Source organism: Rhinoderma darwinii, chromosome 2 (genome assembly GCF_050947455.1).
Source record: "Rhinoderma darwinii isolate aRhiDar2 chromosome 2, aRhiDar2.hap1, whole genome shotgun sequence".
Lineage (NCBI taxonomy): Eukaryota > Metazoa > Chordata > Amphibia > Anura > Rhinodermatidae > Rhinoderma > Rhinoderma darwinii.
Window position 1 is genome coordinate 357,918,483 of NC_134688.1, and position 25,025 is coordinate 357,943,507.

At 42.5% G+C, this 25,025-nt stretch overlaps 1 protein-coding gene across 4 annotated transcripts in view; it reads left to right on the forward strand.

Annotated features, from left to right (window-relative positions):
• Positions 1–25,025, forward strand: part of TRIM33 (tripartite motif containing 33) — a 116,838-nt gene that overhangs the window by 79,289 nt on the left and 12,524 nt on the right. For all 4 annotated transcript variants that reach the window (XM_075853819.1, XM_075853821.1, XM_075853820.1 and 1 more), the window contains exons 14-16: positions 118–271; positions 7,739–8,094; positions 11,484–11,607. In XM_075853819.1, coding sequence (XP_075709934.1) covers positions 118–271; positions 7,739–8,094; positions 11,484–11,607 — 634 coding nt within the window. The remainder of the gene's footprint in view (positions 1–117; positions 272–7,738; positions 8,095–11,483; positions 11,608–25,025) is intronic.

Below are 25,025 nucleotides of genomic sequence, written 5' to 3' on the forward strand. Positions count from 1 at the left end.
GCTTTGCCCCCCTACAGATATTGTGTTCACCGCCTGAGAAGAATTCTTTCTTGGGCATTATTGATTACTCGTACCGGTTTACTCTGCATTGAATGCCTTTGTTCTTCCGTTACACAGTTGTGGCTCCAGTAGTCGAAATATTGATAGACACGCATTTAAATCTGATCCGGTGAAGGTTAAGCAGGAACCTGGCACAGAAGAGGACGTGTGTAGCTTTTCAGGACCTGTTAAGCAAGAGAAGTCCGAGGATGGCAGACGAAGCGCATGCATGGTAAAATATTTGTTTCATATATGTTAAACTGATTTAGAAAAACTTTTTGAAATCCAAGGATATAGATCTCGTGACTTATTTCGAAAAATCACAAAAAGTTGTTCTACAATCCAATTTTTCTTTTAATATACAGTTACTGTACTTTCTGAATTCTTTATCGTCCTATTCTTACCCTTTCAGTCATATTGAGTATATAATCCTAAAAATATTTTCTTACTTGGCTGTTAACACTTAAAGGGACTGTCCACTTTCTGATAACTGATATCCACCTAATAGGTCATCGGTATATGATGGGGGTGTGTCTGACATCCGGACCACACATTGATGTGCAACTCCACCTGCCTCAGTGCACCGAATGTTTGGAACGGGGTGCAGTAGTTTGAGCCGGAAGCAGATGGCTCCGACCACTGCATAGCGGCCGTTCGGCAGAACTGCAGCTCTGCTCCTATTTACTTGAATAGGAGCAGAGCTGCAGCTCTGCTGCTATTCTTTGACCGGAGCCATTTGCTTCTGGCAGCGTCATCCAGTGGCCGGAGGCAGCCAGAATGGCGGATTGGTGCGGGGACCGGGTGTTGGATACCCACCGATCACATACTGATGACCTATCTAGTTGCCAAAGTGGAAAACCCCTTTAAGTGCAGTTAAATGAGTATAATGAGCACATATCTTGTCCCCATATTTATTCATTTATTTTTAACCCCTTCCCGACACTTGTCGTATGGATACGTCATGGAAAGCTAGTGCTTCCCGCATTTTGCCGTGTTCATACGACAAATGGTGGAAACCGGCTCAGAAGCTGAGTCTGTGCCACCATACCCTGGTGTCGGCTGCATGTTATAGCTGACACCCTGGGGTAATGGCGAGGACTGAAGTTTTTTCCGGTCCCCGCCATTAACACCTTAAATGCAGAGGTCAAAAGCAGCTCATCGGCACCCTAACACTGGCCTCCCGATATGCCTAGTTTGGAAGACTTTCAGGCCCCGACTGGAGGCGGGGCCTAAAAGGCTTTCGTAGCTGCCGGCAAGATGGCGCCGACCAGGGTCAACGGTGGATGTCAGCTGTACGTTATAAATGACCTCCACCTTTAACGCTAGGAACCGGAGCTAGATCCGATTCCTGCCATTAACCCCTTAGATGCATCGATCGCTGCATCTTTGTGGTTGGCAGCAGATCAGCAGCCCTGCCATGCTATAGCAGACTGCAGCTATGGCAACAGCAGGCCTAACAATGGCCGCCTCTGCCATTACGGAAGCCGATTAGGCCCCGCCTGGAGGCGAAGCCTAACCGGCTTGCTGTCCGTGAATAACCGACAGATCTAATACATTGCACTACATTGGTAGTGCAATGTATTAGAAAAAGATTCTGACAGCTGGACCTTCAAGTCCCCTAGTTGGGACTAAAGAAAAGTGTGAAAAAAATAATAAAAGTTTCAAGTAATAAAATAAAACACAATTGCCCTTTTTCCCTTAGCAAGTCCTTGCTTATTGAAAAAAATTATTAAAGCATACATATTTGGTATCGCCGCATCCTTAATGGCCTGAACTATAAAAATATTGTTATTTATTCCACGCGGTGAACGGCGTAAAAACAAACCGTAAAAAACAATGCCATGCATGTATCCAAAAATGGTATGTATAGAAACGATAGCATGTCTCGCAAAAAACGAGCCCTCATACAGCTCCGTCAACAATAAAATTAAAAAGTTATGGTTCTTACAACATGGCGACAGAAAAAAAATACATTCTTTTTACAAAAATAATTTTATTGTGCAAAAAGTTGTAAAACATAAAGCGCTATAAATTAGCTATCACCGGAATCATACAGAAAAAAGCTAACATGTAATTTATAACATACGGTGAGCGGCGTAAAAACGATGCCAGAATTGCTGGTTTTTGGTCACCTTGCCTCCCAAAAAATAGGATAAAAAATGATCAATAAGTCTCATGTACCCCAAAATTTTACCAATAATAACTACTGCTCGTCCGGCAAAAAAACAGCCCTCATACCACTACGTCTATGAAAAAATACATTTAGTTAAGGCTCCAATAAGTCAGGAAAGAATAATATGCAGTTGTGCCGGCCCGAGGGGAACATTTCTTCTGTTTCAAAAGGCGATTTATCGATTCCCTAAAATTAGGGAACCAGGAAGGGTAGGGCCCAAACATATTTTCCTGAAGCGAGGGTGCCCGTATTATACCAGGACAACACTTCCCAGCAAAATTCTCCAAACTGCAAAGGTGCGGAGTGTGAACCAAAGTGGGGATAAGAAATGACACAGTTTCAGTGCGACACTGGCCTGTGCATAAAGGATTGCTTCACAGCGTAACACACATTTATGGATTCTTTTATTGTTTTTTTTATCCCATTATACCACCTTAGTATGCCCCTGATGTACTCTGCCGAGCTTACATTTTTCCCCCACATTATAATTGAAAACACGAGCAATATTAAAAGAAAACTACTACCAAGCAAAATCCAAAAGGGGGATAAGAAAGGACATTTATCAGTACGATACCGGCCTGTGCAGAAAGGATTGCTTCACCGCGTTACACACCTCTATGGATTATTTTACCCAATTATTATACCAGTATGCCCCTGATGTACTATGCCCAGCTTACAAATGCCCCCACATTATAAACTAAAATACCAGTAAAACTCCAAACAAAACTACTACCAAGCAAATCCACTCTTCAAAAGCCAAATTGTGCTCCCTCCTGTCTGAGCCCTACAGTGTGCCCAAACAGCAGTTTACTTACACATATATGGCATTGCCATACCCGGGAGAACTCTTAACATTTTTTGGGGTGTGTGTCTCAAGCTGCCACTGAAATGGCATATCTAGGGAAAAATTTTAATTTTTACTTTGCACCATCCGGAGCGCAATCATTTATGGAATAGACCTGTGAGGTGAAAATGCTCACTACAACCCTTAATAAATGCCTTGAGGGGTGTAGTTTCCAAAATGGCTTCACTTCTCAGGGGATTCCTTTTATAATTTCACATCAGAGCTCTGCAATTGTGAACCAATACTTGGTAAATTGCCAAATTTAGGCCTTCACTTCGCATGGTACTCTTTCACTCCTGAGCCTGGTCGAAACTCCAGGCAAAAGATAAGAGCCACATGTAGGGTGTTTCTAAAACCGGGAAACACAGCATAATAATTAGAGAGCTGTGTTGTTATGGTAGCACAAACTGGGCACCACATATTGGCATATCTATGCAAAAAAATCCAATTTTCACTCTGCAATGTCGAGCGCACACTAATTTCTGCAAAACACCTGTGGGGTTAACATGCTCACTACACCCCTCGGTGAATACCTTGAGGGGTGTAGTTTCCAAAATGGGGTCACTACTGGGGGATTTCCACTGTTTTGGTGCCACAGGGGCTTTTCAAATGCGAAATAGCACCCAGAAACCAGTCTAGCAAAATCTGCACTCCAAAAGCCAAATGGCACTCCTTGCCTTCTGAGCCCTACTATGTGCCCAAACAGTTTATGACCACAAATGGGGTATTGCCGTACTCGGGAGAAATTGCTTTACAAATGTTTGGGTTCTTTTTTTCCCTTTTATTTGTTGAGAAAATGATTTTTTTTTAGCTAAAGATATGTCTTATTGAAGAAAAGGTTTTTTGTTTTATTTGCCCAATTCTAATAAAGTTTATGAAACACCTGTGGGGGTCAGAATGCTCACTATACTCCTAGATTAATTCTTCACGTGGTGTAGTTTCCTGAATGGAGTCACTTTTAGGGAGTTTCCACTGTACTGGTACCTTAGGGACTTTGCAAAAGCGACATGGTGTCAAGAAACCAATCCAGCAAAATCTGTACTCCAAAAGCCAAATGGTGCTCTTTCTCTTCTGAGCCCTGCCGTGTGCCCAAACAGCAGTTTATGACCACACAAGGGGTATTTCAGTACTCTAGAGAAGTTTCTTTACAAATGTTGGGGTTCTTTTTTTCCTTTATTTGTTGAGAAAATGGAAAATGTTGAGCTAAATTTACATCTACTTGAAGAAAAAGGATTTTTATTTTTACTGCCCAATCCTAATAAAATATATGAAATACCTGTGGAGTCAAAATGTTCAGTACATCCCTAGATGAATTCCTCAAGGGGTGTAGTTCCCTAAATGGAGTCACTTTTTGGGCGTTTTGGCGGTTTTGGTCCCTCGGGTTTTGCAAATGCAACATGGACGCTACAAACCATTTCTGCTGACTTTGAGCTGACATGGTGTCTAAAATATATTCTCAAAAATAAGGAGGCCTCAAAATTCACTAGGTGCTTCTTTGCTTCTGAGGCCTGTGCTTCAGTCCATAAGCACACTAGGGCCACATGTGGTATATTTCTAAAAACTGCAGAACCTGGGCAATAAATATTGTGTTGCGTTTCTATCTGGGGCCAATTTCATAGGAAGCCAATTAAACGGGTTGTCCAGTCATAAGAAACTGATGGCCTTTCCTCAGGATAGGCCATCAATATCTACCATATTTTTTGGACTATAAGGCCTCATTTACACTTGCGTAATATACGCGCGTGCTTTTCACGCGTGTCGTACGCACCTATATTACTCTATGGGGCAGTGCAGACGATGCGTGAATTTTGCGCAGCGCGAGTGCGTTGTGTAAAACTCACGACATGTTCTATAATCGTGCGTTTTTCGCGCATCACGCACCCATTGAAGTCAATGGGTGCGTGAAAACCACGAAGGTCGCACGGAAGCACTTCCGTGCGAACTGCGTGATTCGCGCAAGAGCTGTCAAACTGAATGTAAACAGAAAAGCACCACGTGCTTTTCTGTTTACAAACATCCGAACGGAGTGTCTTAGACATGAGCAAACCGAACTTTACCGGGTTCGGCCGAACTCGTTTTGACCGAACCCGGCAGGAGACAGTCACTGTGCAGGGTGCTGAAAGAGTTTAAACTGGTTCAGCACCCTGGACAGTGACTTCCGATTCCAATATACGTGAACGTGTAAAAAAAAAAAAAAAAAGTTCTGACTTACCGAAAACTCCCGGCTTCTTCCTCCAGTCTGACCTCCCGGGATGACAATTCAGTCCAAGTGACAGCTGCAGCCAATCACAAGCCAAGCACAGGCTGCAGCGGTCACATGGACTGCCGCGTCATCCAGGGAGGTGGGGCCAGATGTCAAGAGAGGCGCGTCACCAAGGACGCGTCACCAAGGCAACGGCCGGGAAGTTCTCGGTAAGTACGAACCTCTTTTTTTTAAACAGGTTTTTTTAAACAGGTTACTGACGTAGACTAGCCTCATCTCTATGATGGCGGCTGCGCGAAAATCACGCAGCCGCGCATCATACACGGATGACACATGGAGCTGTCAAGTGCCTTTTGCGCACGCAAAACGCTGCGTTTTTTGCGCGCGCAAAAGCACACGCTCGTGTAAATGAGGCCTTAGACGCACTTTTTAATCAAGAATAATTCTTGCTAAAAGGTCCCTGACTCTTATAGTCTGCAGTCAAGGGGCCTGGCTGCACCAGACCCCCCCTGACCGCTACCTTAACCCCTTCCTGACCTATGACGTGCTGGCACGTCTTGGAGCAGAGGGGTGATGTTTGGAGCGGGCTGTAGGTGTCAGCTGTGTTTTACAGCTGACACGCTACTCTAATGGCCAGGAACAGCTATCGCTCTGTTACTGGCCGTTTAACTAGTTAAATGCAGCGGTCAATAGCGACCGTGACATTTTAACCATTAGGAGGGGACAGCCCCCTACGACAGCCCAATAGCCTCCCCGCAACACGATCAAATGGTTGTCATGGCAGTCCGGGGGCCAAATGAAAGGCCCCCAGGTCTGCCTTCTGTCTGCCTCTGCTAAGCCATGCCTCTGGCAGGGCTTAGCAGAAGCATGTAAAAATGACAATATACTGCAATACATTTGTTCAAGTCCCCTAGGGGAACTAATAAAATGTGTAAAATGTAAAAAAAAATAACAAAAATATTAAAAGTAAAAAAAAATAACTTTTCCCATTTTCCCCAAGCACAATGTAGAAAATAAAAAAAAATTGGTATCGCTGCGTCCGTAAAAGAATCGTTGTTTTTTTTGTCTCTCACGCTAAATAAAATTAAAATGTGGTCAAAAAATCATATGTTCCAAAAAAAAGTGCCAATAAAAACTGGCTCATCCCGCAAAAAATAAGCCCTCGCACCACTCAATCGATGAAAACATTTCAGTTATGGCTCTCAGAATGTGGTGAAACAAAATAATTTTTTTTTAGCACTTGTTTTTTTCTTTGTAAAATATGAAGTTTTTTCTATTTTCTGTTGTCTAAAACCTGAGTGCGTCTAATAGTCACGTGTATTTTATAGTCTGAAAAATACGGTCATCGTGGGGGTCCAATTGCTAGCACCCCCGTCGATCAGCTGTTTTGAAGGGGCGCGGCGCTTGTACAAGTGCTGCTTCCCCCTCATTACGGTCACTGCTCATACTGTAAATAGCTGACAAGCTTGTAGTGGCGGTTCACAGTGATACAGCCTTCTCCCATTCACTTGAAATGGGAGAAAGCTGTAATACTGTGAACCGTAGCTACAAGTGTGTCGGCGATACACAGTACTAGCAGATAAAGAATGAAGGGGAAGCGGTGCTTGTAATAACGCCGCGATCCCTTCAAAACAGCTGATCGACCGGGTTGCCGGTAGTCTGCCTCCACCGATCAGATATTGATGGCCTATCCTGAGGATAGGCCGTCAATTTCTTATGACTGGACAACCCATTTAGCCTATTTTTTGGGGGGGTTTTTTGTTTATAGGAGGAAACCAGAAATACAGTATAATTCAAAATACATTAAAGTGTACCTAGATTTCAGCTGCTTCGTTTTAGCGATTGGTGGGGGTCTCACTGCTCGGACCCCCACCAATCCAAACTTCTGACATGTCACTATGACATGTTAGAAGTTTGTCAAACGTTTGACTACACTTAAATAGAAACATATTCAATTACAGAATAAAAGGGAGAAAACGGTCCACAAATAATTCTACATAGAAAATAAGGCTAGTGTCTGATGGGATTACTTGTGAAGAGAGGAGCGTATCTCTCTGACATATCCAAGCATAGTGTTTTCCTAAATAGTCAAGGACTCCAAACCTGTGGAACAGGGGAATCACTGGCTGCTTTTTGTCATCTTTGCAATACACTGAGTCTTTGTAACCACCAAAGTATCAAACCGTGTAAAATCAATGTGTACTTTATTACCAAAATCTCACAAGTAATTAAGAAAAGCCTGAACTAATAATTTTATACTCACATATGCATTGTAATATTAATAGAACTTGCCACAATCTAACCACTTATTATGACTATTTGGGTGTTTAGTTCTTTTTATGTGAAGGCACCATGTGCAAGATGTGTGTTTAGACTACTGCTCGTAAATCAAACCTTTTAGAATGCCTTTCAATATTTCTCCAATGTTTTTTGTTTAAATTGTATGTATATAGTTGTAACTAATTTCTGATTTCACTAGCTAAGCAGTCCAGAGAGCAGCCTGACTCCACCACTCACCACCACACTGCACCTTGAAAGTGATCTAGAAGCCTTGGCAAATTTGGAAAATCATGTAAAGACTGAGCCAAACAGCACAAACAGAAGTTGTGAACAGTCTTCCCATGGTACCCTTGTAAATGGAAAATCCCCTGTCCGTAGCTCTATGCATCGGTCACCAAGAGGCGGAGGTGGCGGTGATGGGACGAATAAAGATGAAGATCCAAATGAAGATTGGTGTGCTGTGTGCCAAAATGGAGGCGACCTCTTATGTTGTGAAAAGTGCCCAAAAGTTTTTCACCTCACATGTCACGTACCAACTCTCCTTAGTTTTCCAAGGTACTGTCAATAACTCAGAGTTGCTGATTTCCTTTTTTACAATGCACTTGTCTTGATAGTATTTGCAAATTTGTATTAAATAAAGAATAAAGTGTAGTGGTTACAGGCCATAGATAGCATAAATGTGGTAGCAGTACTCCGCTTTGCCTTGCAAACGGTGCGGCGGGTGACCACTCCTGCACAGTTGCATTGGGGTATATGTAAGTGTTTGCAACATTTAGTGGTGAAAACTGGTATTGCAATTGTCAGAAGTAACTTTAAAGAGGCTCTGTCACCACATTATAAGTGGCCTATATTGTACATAATGTGATCAGCGCTGTAATGTAGATTACAGCAGTGTTTTTTTATTTAGAAAAATGATCATTTTTGACGGAGTTATGACCTATATTAGCTTTATGCTAATGAGTTTCTCAATGGACAACTGGACGAATTTTACTTTTTGACCAAGTGTGCGTTGTACAGAGGGGTTTACTCTGCAGATAGCGATATAGCTATATCGCTATGTGCAGCCACATACACAAACACTAACATTATTGCAGTGTCCTGATAATGAATATACATTCCCTCCAGCCAGGATGTGATGTGTATTCAGAATCCTGACCACTTCTGTAGCGTCTCTGTGATTTACAGCATAGCAGGCGTAGTCTCACGAGATTACGCTGTAAACTGTCATTCACAGCGAGATCTCGCTGTGCAGTGCTGTAAATCACAGAGACACTGCAGAAGTGGTCAGGATTCTGAATACACATCACCTCCTGGCTGGAAGTCAGGATACTGCAGTAATGTTAGTGTGTGTGTATGAGGCTGCACATAGCGATATAGCTATATCGCTATCTGCAGAGTAAATGAATGGACAGAAGTGTGTGACGCTGATTGGTCACTGATTGGTCAGCGTCATACACTCCTCTGTACAACGCCCACTTGGTCATATAGTAAAACACGCCCAGTTGTCCATTGAGTAACTCCTTAGCATAAAGCTAATATAGGTCATAACTCCGTCAAAAATGTTAGTTTTTCTAAATAAAAAACACTGCTGTAATCTACATTACAGCGCCGATCACATCATGTACAAGATAGGCCACTTATAATGTGGTGACAGAACCTCTTTAAATATCGTATGAAGGAATCCCCTTCCCCAGAAATGCAGAACAGTCTCTATGCGAGATGAACTCCTTGTTCTCATTATTGTTGACGCAATCCTGGCCAACATATATTCGACTGAATGTTTGGGTGGTTGTGTCTAGGGACACCTGTCAGTCACTTGCCCAGATCCAAATCCATAAGATATATCTGAGAGAAGTAAGAGACACACAGACATGCTTTTAATACCCAAATATCCTTCTCTGGTTTATTGTTAGAATGTCTACTTCCCATAACAAAGAATGGTAAATAAGTTCCTAGACCGTATGAGACGTCGGACCCATTTCTCATAAGAAGGAATGGTAAACATAAGCTAGGAATGATAAACCTGTGTGTTCAGACAATTCCTTCATATATTTTGTCTAAGGCCCCATGCACACGAACGTGCTTTTGTGGCCGCAATGCCCCTGAAAATCCATGGGAGAATTGCGGCCCCATTCATTTCTATGGGGCCATGCATACGATCGTAGTTTTTACGGTCTGTGCATGGCCCGGGAGCCCGCACCGCTGAAAGAACGGACATGTCTTATTACGGCCGTCATCTGCGGTCCGGGCTCATTGAAATTAATGGCCGCGGTTTGCGGCTGACAGTCCGCTGCCGGCCGACCCTAAAATCACGGCCGTGCATATGGCTATGGTCGTGTGCATGAGACCTTACAGACAAACAGATGATCCTTCAAAATATAAAATGGATTCTTCATACGAAATGGAATCCCTAAACCCCTTAAGGACACGACCAATTTGAGTTATTTCATTTTCACTTTTTCCTCCCTGCCTTCCAAAAGCCATAACTTTTCAATTTTTTTTTTGTTGACCTATAAGTATGAGGGCTTCTTTTTTGCGGGACAAGTTGCCGTTTTTCATGACACCATTTATTATACCACATAATGTACTGGGAAGCTGAAAAACATTTTATTTGTGGGGTGAACTGCGCAAAAAACAGCGATTACGCCATTGTTTTTGTTGTCCATCAAGCAGTAAATACGAAATGTTCACCTTATTCTATAGGTCGATCCGATTATGGCAATACCAAATTCGTGTGTTTTTTTATTTTTAATTTTTTTATGTTTTATGTTGCCATATTTTGAGAGCCACAACTTTCTTATTTTTCCGTCAATTTAGCAATGTGATGGCTTAAATTTTTGCGGGGCGAGCTGTAGTTTTCACCAATACCATTTTGGGGTACATGCAACTTTTTGATCACTTTTTATTCCATTTATTTTTGAAGCGCTAAGGTGAAAGAGCAAGTTGCATGTTTTTCGAGAAAAAAAATGGGAAAAGGTGTTTTTTGTTTTTTTGAACATTGAAAAAAGTTTAACCGTTTAACTTTTTTTCCATTAGTCCCCCTAGGGGATTTCAACCAACGATTGTTGGATCGCTTGAATGATATACGGCAATACTAATATATTGCAGTATGTTGCTGTACTGACAGTCTCCTTTGAAGCCCTGGGAGTACAAAGATTGCAGATCTCGGGGCCTTCATTAGGCCCCTAGGCTGGCTTGACAACCATCGCCACACCCCGATCGCATCGTGTGGGGGCGATGGCGTGTTGGATGGGGCCACCCCCTTATACTAACAATTTAAGTGCCGCGATTGACCGCAGCATTTAATGTGTTAAGCTGGCGGAATCAAAGTGCTCTTTGATTCCTCCGTTGCAGTGAGGGGTTGACTGTATTACACAGCCTTCACCCGCTGAGTATGGAGCACGCTCATCCTGTGAGCCCACTCCATACTTCCCCTTAATGGCTGTCACGTACATGTACGTACGTGGCGTGTCCTTTAAGGGGTTAAACACATGTTACCCACTTTCACGTTATAAAGTTAATGGTGTTTTTCTGACATGCAAGTGTATCTAGTTGTAGCTGTATCTTATGTGTGTAGCTGTATACTTGTAATCTCTTAGGGCTCATGCACACATCAGTTATTTTCTTCAGTGTACTATCCGTTTTTTAACGAATAGCACAATGACCCACTCATTTTTATGGGGCCATTTATAAATCAGTTTTTATTTTATTGCGGATCCGTGTGCCCAATCTGCAAAACTCAGAGCAGGTCCTATTCCTGTCCGTTTTTGCGGATCAGTCTCGCCCATTCTATTTAATTGTTTATTCCAAAAATGTATCACACACAGAAGCCATCAGTGTTTGGTCCGTGGTTTGCGGCCGTGTAAAAGGTCACTTATGTATGCTATTGACCACAGTATTGACTTGATTGTTTAATGCGTTATTTTTTTTCCTTTTATCTTTAGTGGTGAATGGATCTGCACGTTCTGTAGAGACCTGAACAAACCTGAACTAGAGTATGATTGTGATAATTCTCAACACAGTAAGAAAGGGAAGACCGTGCAAGGTTTGAATCCTGTGGACCAAATGGTACGTGTGCTTTGGTTGTGTAATCTATATCTAGAATTTGCTAAATAAACTACAATATTATGGGATAACTGAAACTGGTATATACACGTTAAAGTGTCAGTATCTGTGGGTGACCACAGGTTTTTTTCCCCCTCCTTTCTTACACCCTTTCACTCTTTACATTTATTGGGATTTCCCACAAAAGAAGCTTGAAACCGATCTATAGAATATATGTGGTCCTTTTCCTGCTACAGGGGTGGGATTATGAGCAGCTTCATATCTAATCACCCCCTGAAACTGTTTTGGACCATTTACTGACTCCACGACTCCGATTATTCCTGGCATCAGGATAAGGCTTCGTTCACGTCTGCTTCGGGGTACCGATCATGGGTTCAGTCGGACCTTTGCGTCAGGGGAACCCATGAACTAAACCAAACAAACAAATGGAAATCAAAGCTTTCCGTGATTTCAATGGTAATGCATCCGTTGCAAATGGTTTCCATTTGTCACCGTTCTGTAAGGTTTCTGTTATTTTGACGGAATCAATAGCGCAGTAGACTATGGTATTGATTCCGTCAAAACAACAGAACCTTGCACAACAGAGACAAACGGAAACCATTTGCAACAGATCAATCACCTTTAAAATCAATGGCGATGCGAATGGAAACTTATGGTTTACGTTTGTATTCAATTCATGGGTTCCCCTAATGGAAAGGTCCAACAGAACCCATGTACGGAGCCCTGACGCAGATGTGAACGAAGCCTTCAAAGATTATTGCTCTCTTCAGTATTGATGATTTTGTAAAGAACTGTGCATCGTGGCATGTATGAACTTTGCACCACATCTTGAACTTTTATTTTTAGCTGATGTTGTGAGTCTCAGGCTCTGCTTGGGTCAGATTGTTAGCAACAAATATGGATTTTTATGCATTTTTTACGAAACGTTATTCTTTTTAATACAAAATTGTATGAAAGTGCCCATGATTGTAAAGTGCGAAGTGGCATTTTCACAATGGGCAAGGTATCTTTATGAAAATATATGGGTATGAGGCCATAATGTGATTTTTATATTTTAGAATTCCAGTGATGTTTGTGTTTGGCAAATGTGTGAAAATTGTCCTGGTAGCGAAAGGGTTAAAGTATATGTCCACATTTCAACACTATTTTACAGTGTTCTTATAGAAGGAACATGTTGAGAAACTTTGTGTATGTGTGTGTATATATATATATATATATATGTGTGTATGTGTGTCCTTCTCTCGGACCCACTTCTACTCAGGAAGATTGGGAATGTTTTTGCAATTGACAATTTCATTGTGTACAATGTAATGGTCCCCACATGCAAATTAGAAAGACTTATCAAATCAGACAACTCCCTATGACGTAAATGTACGTCAGTGATGGTGCGGGCACGGGAGCTTTGGCCTATTACTCTAGTCCACAAACCAGGTGTGACCAAATATATAACCTACAAAAGCTCACACTCTGCACAAATCAGTAAAAAATAATAAATACTTTTAGTCCACTGCATAATAAAACATACAATAATTAACCCGTTAGTGACCGCCAATATGCCTTTTCACGGCGGCCACTAATGGGCTTTATTCTGATGCATACGCCTTTTTCATGGCGCTGCATCAGAATAATTAAACAGAGCAGGGAGCCGTTAAATCTCCCTGCTCTCCGCTAGCTGGGGGCACCCCTGCTCGAACGGGTGAAATCGATCTCACCCGTTTAACCCCTCAGATGCGGTGCTCAATAGCGGGCGCCGCATCTGAGTTGTTTTGGAGAGAGGGAGGGAGCTCCCTCTCATCCCACCGGCACCCGGCGGTAAGATCGCCGAGTGTCTGTGTCTCCGATGGCAGACGTGGGCCTAATAAAGGCCCCCAGGTCTGTCTTTAGTAAATGCCTGTTAGGCCATGCCAGAGGCATGACCTAGCAGATGCCTGTCCGTTTTAAACGGACAGGCAGTAATATACTGCAATGCAAAAGTATTAAAGTGTATTGTAAAAGTGATCGGATAATCGCATATTAAAGTCCCCTAATGGGACTTGTAAAAAAGTTTAAAAAAAAGTTTAATACAGTTAATAAAAAAAAAATGAAAAACCCACTTTTTCCCCTTACAAAATGCTTTATTATTAAAAAAAAACAAAATAAAGTTACACATATTTGATATTGCCACGTCCGTAACGACCCCAACTATAAAGTTATTACATTATTTAACCCGCACGGTGAACGCCGTATAAAATAAAATTAAAAAATAATGGAAAAATTGCTGTTTTCTGTGAATCCTGACTTAAAAAAAATGGGATAAAAGTGATCAAAAAGTCGCATCTACTAAAATGGTACCAATAAAAACTACAAGTCGTATCGCAAAAAAAAAAGCCCTCATACAACCGCATCGGCAGAACAATAAAAAAGTTATGTCTCTTCAAATATGCAGACACAAAAACAAATAATTTTGAAAAAAAAAGTGTTTTTACTGTGTAAAAGTAGTAAAACATACAAAATCTATACAAATTTGTTATCGTTGCAATCGTAACAACCTGCTGAATAAAGTTATTGTTATTTATACCACACGGTAAATGGCTTAGATTTAAGACGCAGAAAAGAGTGGCAAACTATCAGTTTTTTTTTCTATTCCCCCCCCCCCCCCAATAAAAGTTAATAAAAGTTAATCAATAAATTATATGTACCTCAAAATGGTGATATTAGAAAATACAACTTACTAGCTTGGTCATTAAGGTTTGAATTAGGCTGGTCATTAAAGGGTTAAAAGGACATTGCATACAAGAAATGCGGTATCATCGATGATCTAGGACATAAACATGCCAAACGTCACCCAGTACGCAGGATAAGCGTATTAGAATATGCAGATTGATTATCGATACAGGCTATTCGGAACAACCTTGATGAAGTGCACTGTGCCAGCAATAAAGTATCATACGGGTTATGCAGAGTAACCAAGATAAAGTGCTTGATTCAATCAATAGTATTACTTATTCATAGACCTGAATGTAAAGTACACAGTGCAATTATTAGTATATGACCGGTCTATAACTGAGCAAAAAGGTGTCTATGCAGTTATCGAATATATCTCTGGACCCATTAAAAGGTATGTGCATAATAGGTACAGGTAAGGTCAGTCATACCGACCAAAATGGCTACCACCTGCCCCTATACAGCTGACCCCTCGCTCTTACCACTGGGTTTGGAGATAACTTTGATCCCAGCCGTTTAACCTCTAAGGTGTCTCAGTCAATGCTGCAGCATCTAAATGGCTATATATCTCATCGCCCCTGCTTCGTCGCGATCGCGGTTTGCTATGGAAGCCAGAGACCGGGCCTAATAGGATGTCTGTCAGCTTTACACTGACAGGCTTAATACACTGCAATACAGAAGTAACGATCACATAATCTAGTCTCCTAATAGGACTAAAGATAAAAGAAATCCAAAAGTTAAACACAAAGTTTACAAATATTAACCCCTTGGCGACATGTCACATAACGGTCATGGGGTCAGCGCAATGTCGCGTAACTGTACGTGTCAGTGATAGCGCGGACTCTGCATCTGATCCGACTCTATCACTAGCGGGTGTCTGCTGTAAATTACAGCTCTGACCCTGCCGATTTTTAACCTTTTAGATGCCCCTATCAATAGCGACCACTGCATCTAGGTGTTTGGTAGCCGATCGTTTCTATAGCCTCCTGGTCTGTCAAGTACGGAAGCTTAACCCCTTAAGGACGCAGCCTAGTTTTGGCCTTAAGGCTCAGAGCCCATTTTTCAAATCTGACATATTTCACTTTATGTGGTAATAACGTGGGAATGCTTAAACCTACCCAAGCGATTCTGAGATTGTTTTCTCGTGACACATTGGGCTTCATGTTCGTGGTAAAATTTGGTCGATATATTCAGTGTTTATTGGTGAAAAATTGCAAAATTTAGAGAAAATGTTGAAAAAATTGCATTTTTCAGAATTTAAATGCATCTGCTTGTAAAACAGACGTTTATACCACCCAAAATAGTTACTAGTTCACATTTCCCATATGTCTACTTTAGATTGGCATCGTTTTTTGAACATTCTTTTATTTTTCTTGGACAAGGCTTAGAACATAAACAGCAATTTCACATATTTTTAAGAAAATGTTAAATGCCTTTTATTTAAGGTACCTGTTCAGCTCTGAAGTGGCTTTGAGGGGCCTATGTATTAGAAACCCTGATAAAACACCCCATTTTAAAAACTAGACCCCTCAAAGTATTCAAAACAGCATTTAGAAAGTTTTTTAACCCTTCAGGCATTTCACAGGAATTAAAGCAAAGTGGAGGTGAACTTTGCAAATTTCATTTTTCTTGCGGAATTTCAATTTTATTCATTTTTTTTTCTGTAACACAGAAGGTTTTACCAGAGAAACACTACTAAATATGTATTGTCCAGATTCTGCAGTTTTTAGAAATATCCCACATGTGGCCCTACTGCGCTCGTGGACTAAAACACAAGCCCTAGAAGCAAAGAAGCACCAAGTGCATTTTGAGTCCTCTTTTTTATTAGAATATATTTTAGGCAGCATGCCAGGTTTGAAGAGGTGTTGAGGTGCCAAAACAGTAGGAATCCCCCAATAGTGACCCCATTTTGGAAACTACACCCCTCAAGGAATTCATTTATGGTTGTTGTTACCATTTTGACCGCACAGTTTTTTCACAGCACCTATTTGAATTGGGCTGTGAAATGAAAAAAATGTCATTTTTTCCAATAAAATGTCATTTGTGATCAAAATTTCTTATTTTCACAGGGAACAAAATACCCCATTTGGTTGCCCAATTTGTCTTTAGTGTGGCAATACCCCATTTGTGGTGATAAACTGCCGTTTGGGCCCATGGGAGGGCTCAGAAGGAAAGGAGCGCTATATGTTTGTTGGAGTCCAGATTTTGCTGGATTGGTTTTCGGGTGCCATGTCGCATTTGCAGAGCCTCAGGGGTATCAAAGCAATGGAAACCCACCAAAAGTGACCCCATTTTGGAAACTAAACCCCTCAAGGAATTCATTTATGGTTGTTGTTAGCATTTTGAGCACACAGTTTTTTCACAGCACCTATTTCAATTGGGCTGTGACATTAAAAAAATGACATTTTTTCCAATAAGATGTAATTTTTTAGCAAAATTTCTTATTTTCACAGGGAACAAAATGCTCAATTTTGTTGCCCAATTTCTCCTGAGTGCAGCAATACCCCATTTGTGGCAATAAACTGACGTTTGGGCCCATGGGAGGCCTCAGAAGGGAAGGAGCGCTGTGTGTTCTTTGGAGTCCAGATTTTGCTGGATTGGTTTTCGGCTGCCATGTCGCATTTGCAGAGCCCCAGAGGTATCAAAGCAATGGAAACCCACCAGAAGTGACCCCATTTTGGAAACTACACCCCTCAAGGAATTCATTTATGGGTAATGTGACCATTTAGACCCCATAGTTTCTTCACAGAACTTATTTGAATTGGGCTGGGAATTAAAAAAAATATATATATTTTCCAATAATATGTCATTTTAGCTCAAAAATTTTTATTTTCACAAGAAATAAAATACTCCATTTTGTTGCCCAATTTGTCCTGAGTGCGGCAATACCCCATTTGTGGTGATAAACTGCCGTTTGGGCCCATGGGAGGGCTCAGAAGGAAAGGAGCGCTGTGTGTTCTTTGGAGTCCAGATTTTGCTGGATTGGTTTTCGGGTGCCATGTCGCATTTGCAGAGCCCCAGAGGTATCAAATCAATAGAAACCAATCACAAATGACCCCATTTTGGAAACTACACCCCTCAAGGAATTCATTTATGGGTGTTGTGACTATTTTGACCCCATAGTTTTTTCACTGAATTAATTTGAATTGGGCTGGGAATGAAAACAAAATAATTTTTTTCAAATAATATGTAGTTTTGGCTGAAAATTTCTTATTTTCACAAGAAACAAAATACCCCATTCTGTTGCGCAATTTCTTCTGAGAGCCGCAATACCCCATTTGTTGTGATAAACTGCCGTTTGGGCCCATGGGAGGGCTCAGAAGGAAAGGACCACCATTTGGCCTACTGGGGATTTTCTAGTGCAAAGTCATGTATGCAGAAGCACCTGAGGTACCAGTACAGTTGAAACCCGCAAGAAGTGACCCCGTTTTAAAAACTACACCCTTAAGGCATTCATCTAGAGGTGTAGTGAGCATTTTGACTGGAGACCTACACCCCATAAACTGTAATGTGGGTTCTCCCGGGTATGGCTGTTATCAGCTGCCTGGGCACACAGCAGGGCTCAGAGGGGAAAGACGAGGGGGGATAAGCTGTGCGGAGTGCATCAGGGTAAGAAAAATTGGGGTAAATTATAAACCAAGGGATGTATGATAAATTTTAAAACACTCTTTCATACAGAGCTCTGGTTATTCGGGACACGTGTCACATTGATATATTGTGTCATCCCTTATCGCCCTCTTATAGCAGACTTTGCACCTCTTTTGACTTTTTCCCTTCTTGCCAGTTTGGGGAACTTCCCCTGGAAAGTGTCGCCGCCCTGGTACGATGCGTGTGGCCCCACTTCCAGAACTACTGGGTGCCCCCCCTTCTTGGTCCCTAAAGATTAGGTTCTTGATAATCACCTCTTGAAATTCCAGGAAAGTTCCCGTCTGGCCTGCACATCGACGTAGCACGTACGCATTGTACAAAGCCATCTGTATGATGTGCACGGCCAGCTTCTTATACCACACCGCATAGCGCTGTAGGGCTTCAGGATTTGATCTGACAAGTCCATCCCTCCCATGTACCTATTGTAGTCTAGGATGCAGTCTGGTTTGGGGGTGGCCTTTCCTTCATATATCCTAAACCTGTAGGTATACCCTGATGCACTCTCGCAGCTTATACATCTTCACGCCATACCTTGCCCTCTTACCCGGCAGGTACTCGTGGAATTGAACCCTCCCTTTAAAATGTACCCGGGACTCATCAATAGAAATACACTTCTCGGGGGTGTATGCTGGGGAAAACCGGGCACTGGAACGGTCTAATAGGGGTCTCCGTTTATACAATCGGTCAAAACTGGGGTCATCTCGGGGTGGGCACGGCTCATTATCAGTATAATGTAAGAAGCGAAGTATTGCCGCCTCTATTTATTTTTTTAGGTTCCAGTTCAGTTCTGAAGTTGCTTTGAGGGGCCCATATATTAGAAAACCCTATGAAATACCCCATTTTAGAAACTAGACCCCTCAAAGTATTCACAACAGCATTTAGAAAGTTTATGAACCCTTTAGGTGTTTCACAAAAATTTAGAGCAAAGTAGAGGTGAAATTGACATTTTTTTTTTTGTCAGAAAATCCTCTTTATACCATTTTTTTTATAACACAAAAGGATTTATCAGTGAAACGCAACTTAATACGTATTGCCCAGATTCTGCAGTTTTGCGAAATATCCCACATGTGGCCCTCGGGCGGTAATGGACTGAAGCACCGGCCTCCGAAGCGAAGGAGCACCTAGTGGATTTTGAGGCCTCTTTTTTATTAGGCACCATGTCCGGTTTGAAGAGGTCTTGTGGTGCCAAAACATTGGGAACCCCCCAAAAGTGACCCCAATTTGGAAACTAGACCCCTTGAGGAATCCATTGTAGTTTTCTTGGGGTGCATGCGGCTTTTTGATCAGTTTTTATTCTATTTTTAGGTGGCGTGGTGACTAAAAAACAGCAATTCTACTATTGTTTTTTTATTCTTTTTTTTTTTTACTGCGTGCACCGTGCGCTATAAATGACACATTCACTTTATTCTGCGTGGCGATACGATTACGGCGATACCAGATGTTTATAGTTTTTTTTTATGTCTTATGGCGTTTGCACAATAAAATACGTTTTGTAAACAATCATTCACTTTTTGTGTTACCTTATTCTAAGAGCCATAACGTTTTTATTTTTCAATCAATCAAGACGTGCGAGGACTTATTTTTTGCGTAACGAGCTGTAGTTTCGATCAGGACCATTTTTAGGTACATGCGACTTTTTGATCTCTTTTTATTCCATTTTTTGGGAGGTGAGGTGACCAAAGAATTGTGATTGTGGTACGGTTTATTATTATTTTATTTTACGGTGTTCATCGTGCGGGATAAATAACGAAATAGTTTTGTAGTTCAGGCCGTTACGGACGCGGCGATACCAATTATGTATAGTTAATTTGTTTGTTTATATATTTTTATTAATAATAAAGGACTGATAAGGGAAAAAGGGGGATTTTTACTTTTATTACTTTTAAATCTTTTATTTTCTTATTTTTACACATCTTTTTTAAACTTTTTTTTAACTTTATTACTTTGTCCCACTAGGGGACTTGAGGGCAGGAGGCCCTGATCGCTATTCTAATACACTGCACTACATGCGTAGTGCAGTGTATTAGAACTGTCAGCTACTCACTGACAGCAAGCATAGTGGGTCCTGACGTTGTCAGGACCCACTAGGCTTCCGTCTATGGCATAGCCGGACGCCATTGTTTGGTGTCCGGTTGCCATAGTCACCATCACCGGCCGCTATCGCGTAGCAGGCCGGCGATGGCAGCTTAACCCCTAAAAAGCCGCGATCTCTATAGAACGCGGCTTTTAAGGGGTTAATCGGCGGGGACACAGCGATCGGTCCCCGCTGTAGGAGCTGTGACAGCTGCTGAACAAGACAGCAGCGTCACAGCTCCTGTATGTGTCGGGAGGACGGCCGAAACGGCCGTTACTCCCGTGACGTACTATTACGTCATGGAGCGCGAACGATACAGCTGCCATGACGTAATAGTACGTCAAGGAGCGGGAAGGGGTTAATAGGCTTCCTGTCAGTGTATACCTGACCGCTCGAATACATTGCACTACGTAGGTAGTGCAGTGTATTACAATAGCGATCAGGGATTCTTGCTTTCAAGTCCCCCTAGTGGGACAAAAAAGAAGTTGTTAAAAATGTTGTAAAATAAATAAAATAGCCTTTTTCCCCATAAGAAGTCTTTTTTATTATAGGAAAAAGTAAAAACTTTAAAAACTATACATATTTGGTATTGCTTCGTCCGTAATGAACTGGACTATATAACGGTCATGTTGGTTTTTTTCCCGCTTGGTGAAGGCCCTGAAACACAATGCCAGTATCTGTTTTTTGGTCACCTTGACGCACAAACAATGGAATAAAAAGTGATCAAAATGTCGCTTGAACCCCAAAATGGTACCAATATAAACTTTAGCCCGTCCCTCAAAAAAAAAACCTTACGCAGCTTTGTCGACACAAAAATAAGTTATGGCTCTTACAATATGTGACACACAAAATAATTTTTTCTTTTAAAAAAAATTTGGGATTTTTATTGTGCAAATGCTGTAAAACCTAAAAAAGCTATATGCATTTGGTATCATCATAATCATGTCGACTCGAAGTAAGTAAATGTCATTTATAAAGCACAGTGAACAACCTAAAACAAAAAGAATAAAAAACAATGCCAGAATTGCGTTGTTTTTTTAATCACCTTGCTTCCCAAAAATTGGAATAAAAAGTGATCAAAAAGTCGCAAATTAGTAAAATTTGCGCTTCAAAATCGAAATGTCGCTTCCTCCTTTTGAGCCCTACAGTGTGCCCAAACAGCATGTATGTCATTACCGTACCCAAGAGAATTTGTCTAACCGTTTAAGGTATTTGTCTTCAGTGGCACAACTGGTCACGAAATATTGCACACTAAAATCGCAATTTTCACTTTGCACCATCCGCTGCGCATTCATTTCGGGTAAAAAAAAGCAAAACACCTGTGGGATTTAAAATTTTCATTACACCTCTTGATTAATGCCTTTAGGGGTTTATTTTAAAAAATGTAGGTTACTTCTTAAGCCCCATGCACACGAACGTAATTACGGGCCCATAGACTTCTATTGGCCACGGGTACCTCCCCGTATGCTTACGGGAAGGTGCCCGGGCCGTTAAAAAATATAGAACATGTCCTTTTTTAGGCCGTAATTACGGCACGGGCAGGCCCATAGAACTCTATGGGGTTCCCGTAATTACGGGTGACTACGTGTGTGCACCCAAAATTATGTCCGTGTTGCTATGCGACGTCAGGGGCTAGTCACTGTCCAGGGCGCTGAAAGAGTTAAACCATCAGCAGTAACTCTTTCAGCACCCTGGACAGTGCTACCGATCACAATATAGATTAACGTGTAAAAAAGAAAAAAAGACGTTCATACTTACCCAGAACTCCCTGCTACTTCCTCCAGTCCGGCCTCCTGGGATGACGTTTCAGCCCATGTGACCGCTGCAGCCAATCACAGGCTGCAGCGGTCACATGGACTGCCGCGTCATCCAGGGAGGTCGGGCTGGATGTCGAAAGGGACGCGTCACCAAGACAACGGCCGGGTAAGTATGAATTTCTTTTACTGCGGAAAGGGCTGTCCCTTCTCTCTATCCTGCACTGATAGAGAGAAGGGGCTGCCGATTAGTGCAGTGCAATTTTGCAGCGAAAACATGCCTGTAAATACGGGTGGAATACTGGTGACACCGGACCTGTATTTACAGGCACGGGTCCGGAAATACTGGTGCAATATGGGTCGAATACGTGTGTCCAAGGACCCATGTTTACGCCAGTATTTACAGAAGGAAAAAAATACGTTCGTGTGCATGAGGCCTTAGGGATTTGTTTTACTATTTGACCTCAGAACCCTGTAATTGTGGGCCAAAGTTGTGTAAATTGCCCCATGGGGTTGATGCCAATCGTCTCATTAGGGGAAAAATTCCTCCCTGACTCCAAATATGGCAATCTGAATAAATCCCTGGATCCATGTCCTATTTCCAGAATCCAGTACTCATAACCTGTAATATTATATTTTTCAAGAAAGGCATCAAGGCCCTTTTTGAACTTGATCAAAGAATCAAACATCACGACATCCTGTGGCAGAGAGTTCCATAGTCTCATTGCTCTTGCAGTAAAGATGCCCGGTCTGTGATGATGGAGAAACCTTTTCTCCTTTAGACGTAGAGGATGCCCTCATGTCCTTGTTGCAGGCCCAGGTGTAAAGAGATGATGAGAAAGATCTGTGTACTGTACAGTTATATTTTTGTCCATTGTAATTAGATCGCCCCTAAGCTGTCTATTTTTATTTTTTTTATAAGCTGAATAGCCTAAAGTTTGATAATCTTTCTTGGTACTGCAATCCACCCTTTCCGTTATTTACCTTGAGCGCCCTTCTTTGCACCCGTCTTTCCTATACACAGGTGCCCAAAATTGTACACAATGTTCCATATGTGGTCTGACTAGAGATTTGTATAAAGGCACAACTATGTTCTTGTCATGAGCATCTATGCCTCTTTTGATGCTACCCATGATTTTGTTTGCTTTGGCAGCAGCTGCCTGGCACTGGTACATTTACGGTCAAGCAATATCCCCAAATCTTTTTCAGTAGTAGTTTTACCAAGTGTTTTACCATTTAATACATAATTGTAAAATTGTTTCCTCGGCCCAAGTGCATAACCTTACATTTATTCACATTAAACTTAATTTGCCACTTCTCCTCCCAAACCTCCCCAATTCTCTCTGTAGCATTATATTATCTTCCTCTGTGTTGATTACTTTAGAGTTTAATATCATCTGCAAATACTGAAATTATACTCTGTAAGCAGTCTACAAGGTTATTTATAAACCTATTAAAAAGAGGGTCCAATACTGACCTCTGTGGAATAGAGATGAGCGAACCGGGACATCCGAACCCGGTTTCGGTCCGAACATCGCGAAAAGTTCGGTTCGCAGCGAATCCGAACTTCACCGGGTTCGACCGAACCCGGGCGGGCAGAAAAACATTACAAAAATATTATACTAATCGGCAGCCACTTGTCCCTATCAATCACTGATAGAGAAAAGAGGCTGGTGATTAAAAATAAAATAAAAAACATTTCTTCCTCCAGTCCGACCTTCTTTCCTAACGCGGCAGCCTGTGATTGGCTGCAGAGGCGGTCACGTGGGATGAAGCGTCATCCTGACGTGCGTGACGGCCGCTGCAGCCTGTGGTTGGCTGCAGAGGCCGCTGCAGCCTGTGGTTGGCTGCAGAGGCCGCTGCAGCCTGTGGTTGGCTGCAGAGGCCGCTGCAGCCTGTGGTTGGCTGCAGAGGCCGCTGCAGCCTGTGGTTGGCTGCAGAGGCCGCTGCAGCCTGTGGTTGGCTGCAGAGGCCGCTGCAGCCTGTGGTTGGCTGCAGAGGCCGCTGCAGCCTGTGGTTGGCTGCAGAGGCCGCTGCAGCCTGTGGTTGGCTGCAGAGGCCGCTGCAGCCTGTGGTTGGCTGCAGAGGCCGTCACGTGGGATGAAGCGTCATCCTGACGTGCGTGACCGCCACTACAGCCTGTGATTGGCTGCAGCGGCGACATGGATGAAACGTCACCCCTGGAGGCCGGCCTTCTGACGTGCGTGACCGCCACTACAGCCTGTGATTGGCTGCAGCGGCGACATGGATGAAACGTCATCGCTGGAGGCCGGACAGGAGGAATGTAAGTATGAACGTATTATTTTTTTTTATTACATTAAAATTGTATTTTCCGCGCGCCGAGCATGGTACTGTCAAGGTTGCTGAAAGAGTTAGTGCAGCCCATTAACTCTTTCAGCACCCTGGACAGTACCATGCTCGGCGCACGGAAATTACAGGTTCGGTCCGAATCAAACTTTTTCGTGAAATTCGGCGAACTAGCCGAACCGAACTTTTCATAAGTTCGCTCATCTCTACTGTGGAACCCCACTGGTATCTGTGACCCACTCTGAGGATGTACCATTAATAACCACCCTCTGTTTTTTATCATTGAGACAGTTTCCCCTAGTCCCAGCAATTTCATTTTATATACCAACATTTTATGCTGCACAATATCAAACGCCTTTGAAAAGTCTAGATACAACGCGTCCACAGCCTTACGCTGGTCCAGTCTAGAACTTGTCCTCATAGAAGATAATCGTATTGGTTGACCGCACCGATCCCTCATAAACCCATGCTGATGCTGCAATAACAGTTTATTTTCATTGAGATACTCCAGGATAGCATCTCTTAGAAAACCCTCAAATACTTTACCCACAATGGAGGTTAAACTTAGGCGGAATTCACACGACAGGGATTCCCGGCCGGGTGCCGGCCGTTCATAAATCGGCCGTCACCCGGCTGCATTAGGAATAATAGACCCCTAATGGGGCTATTCACACGACCGATTTTTTGACGGCCGGGAAAACCGCCCGTCAAAAAATAGGACATGCTCTATTTTCAGCCGGGTGCCCGGCCGCCCGGCTCCCATAGAAGTCTATGGGGCCGGGTAATACACGGCCATCACCGGAATGTGTCCCGAGTGATGGCCGGGTCTACCGTCGCTCGCGCTCTATCTCCTCCTCCTCACAGCGCAGAGTGCATGTGAGGAGGAGGATCTTTTATTGCTCGCTGTAGGAGTCTGAATCCCCAATCCCCGGCTG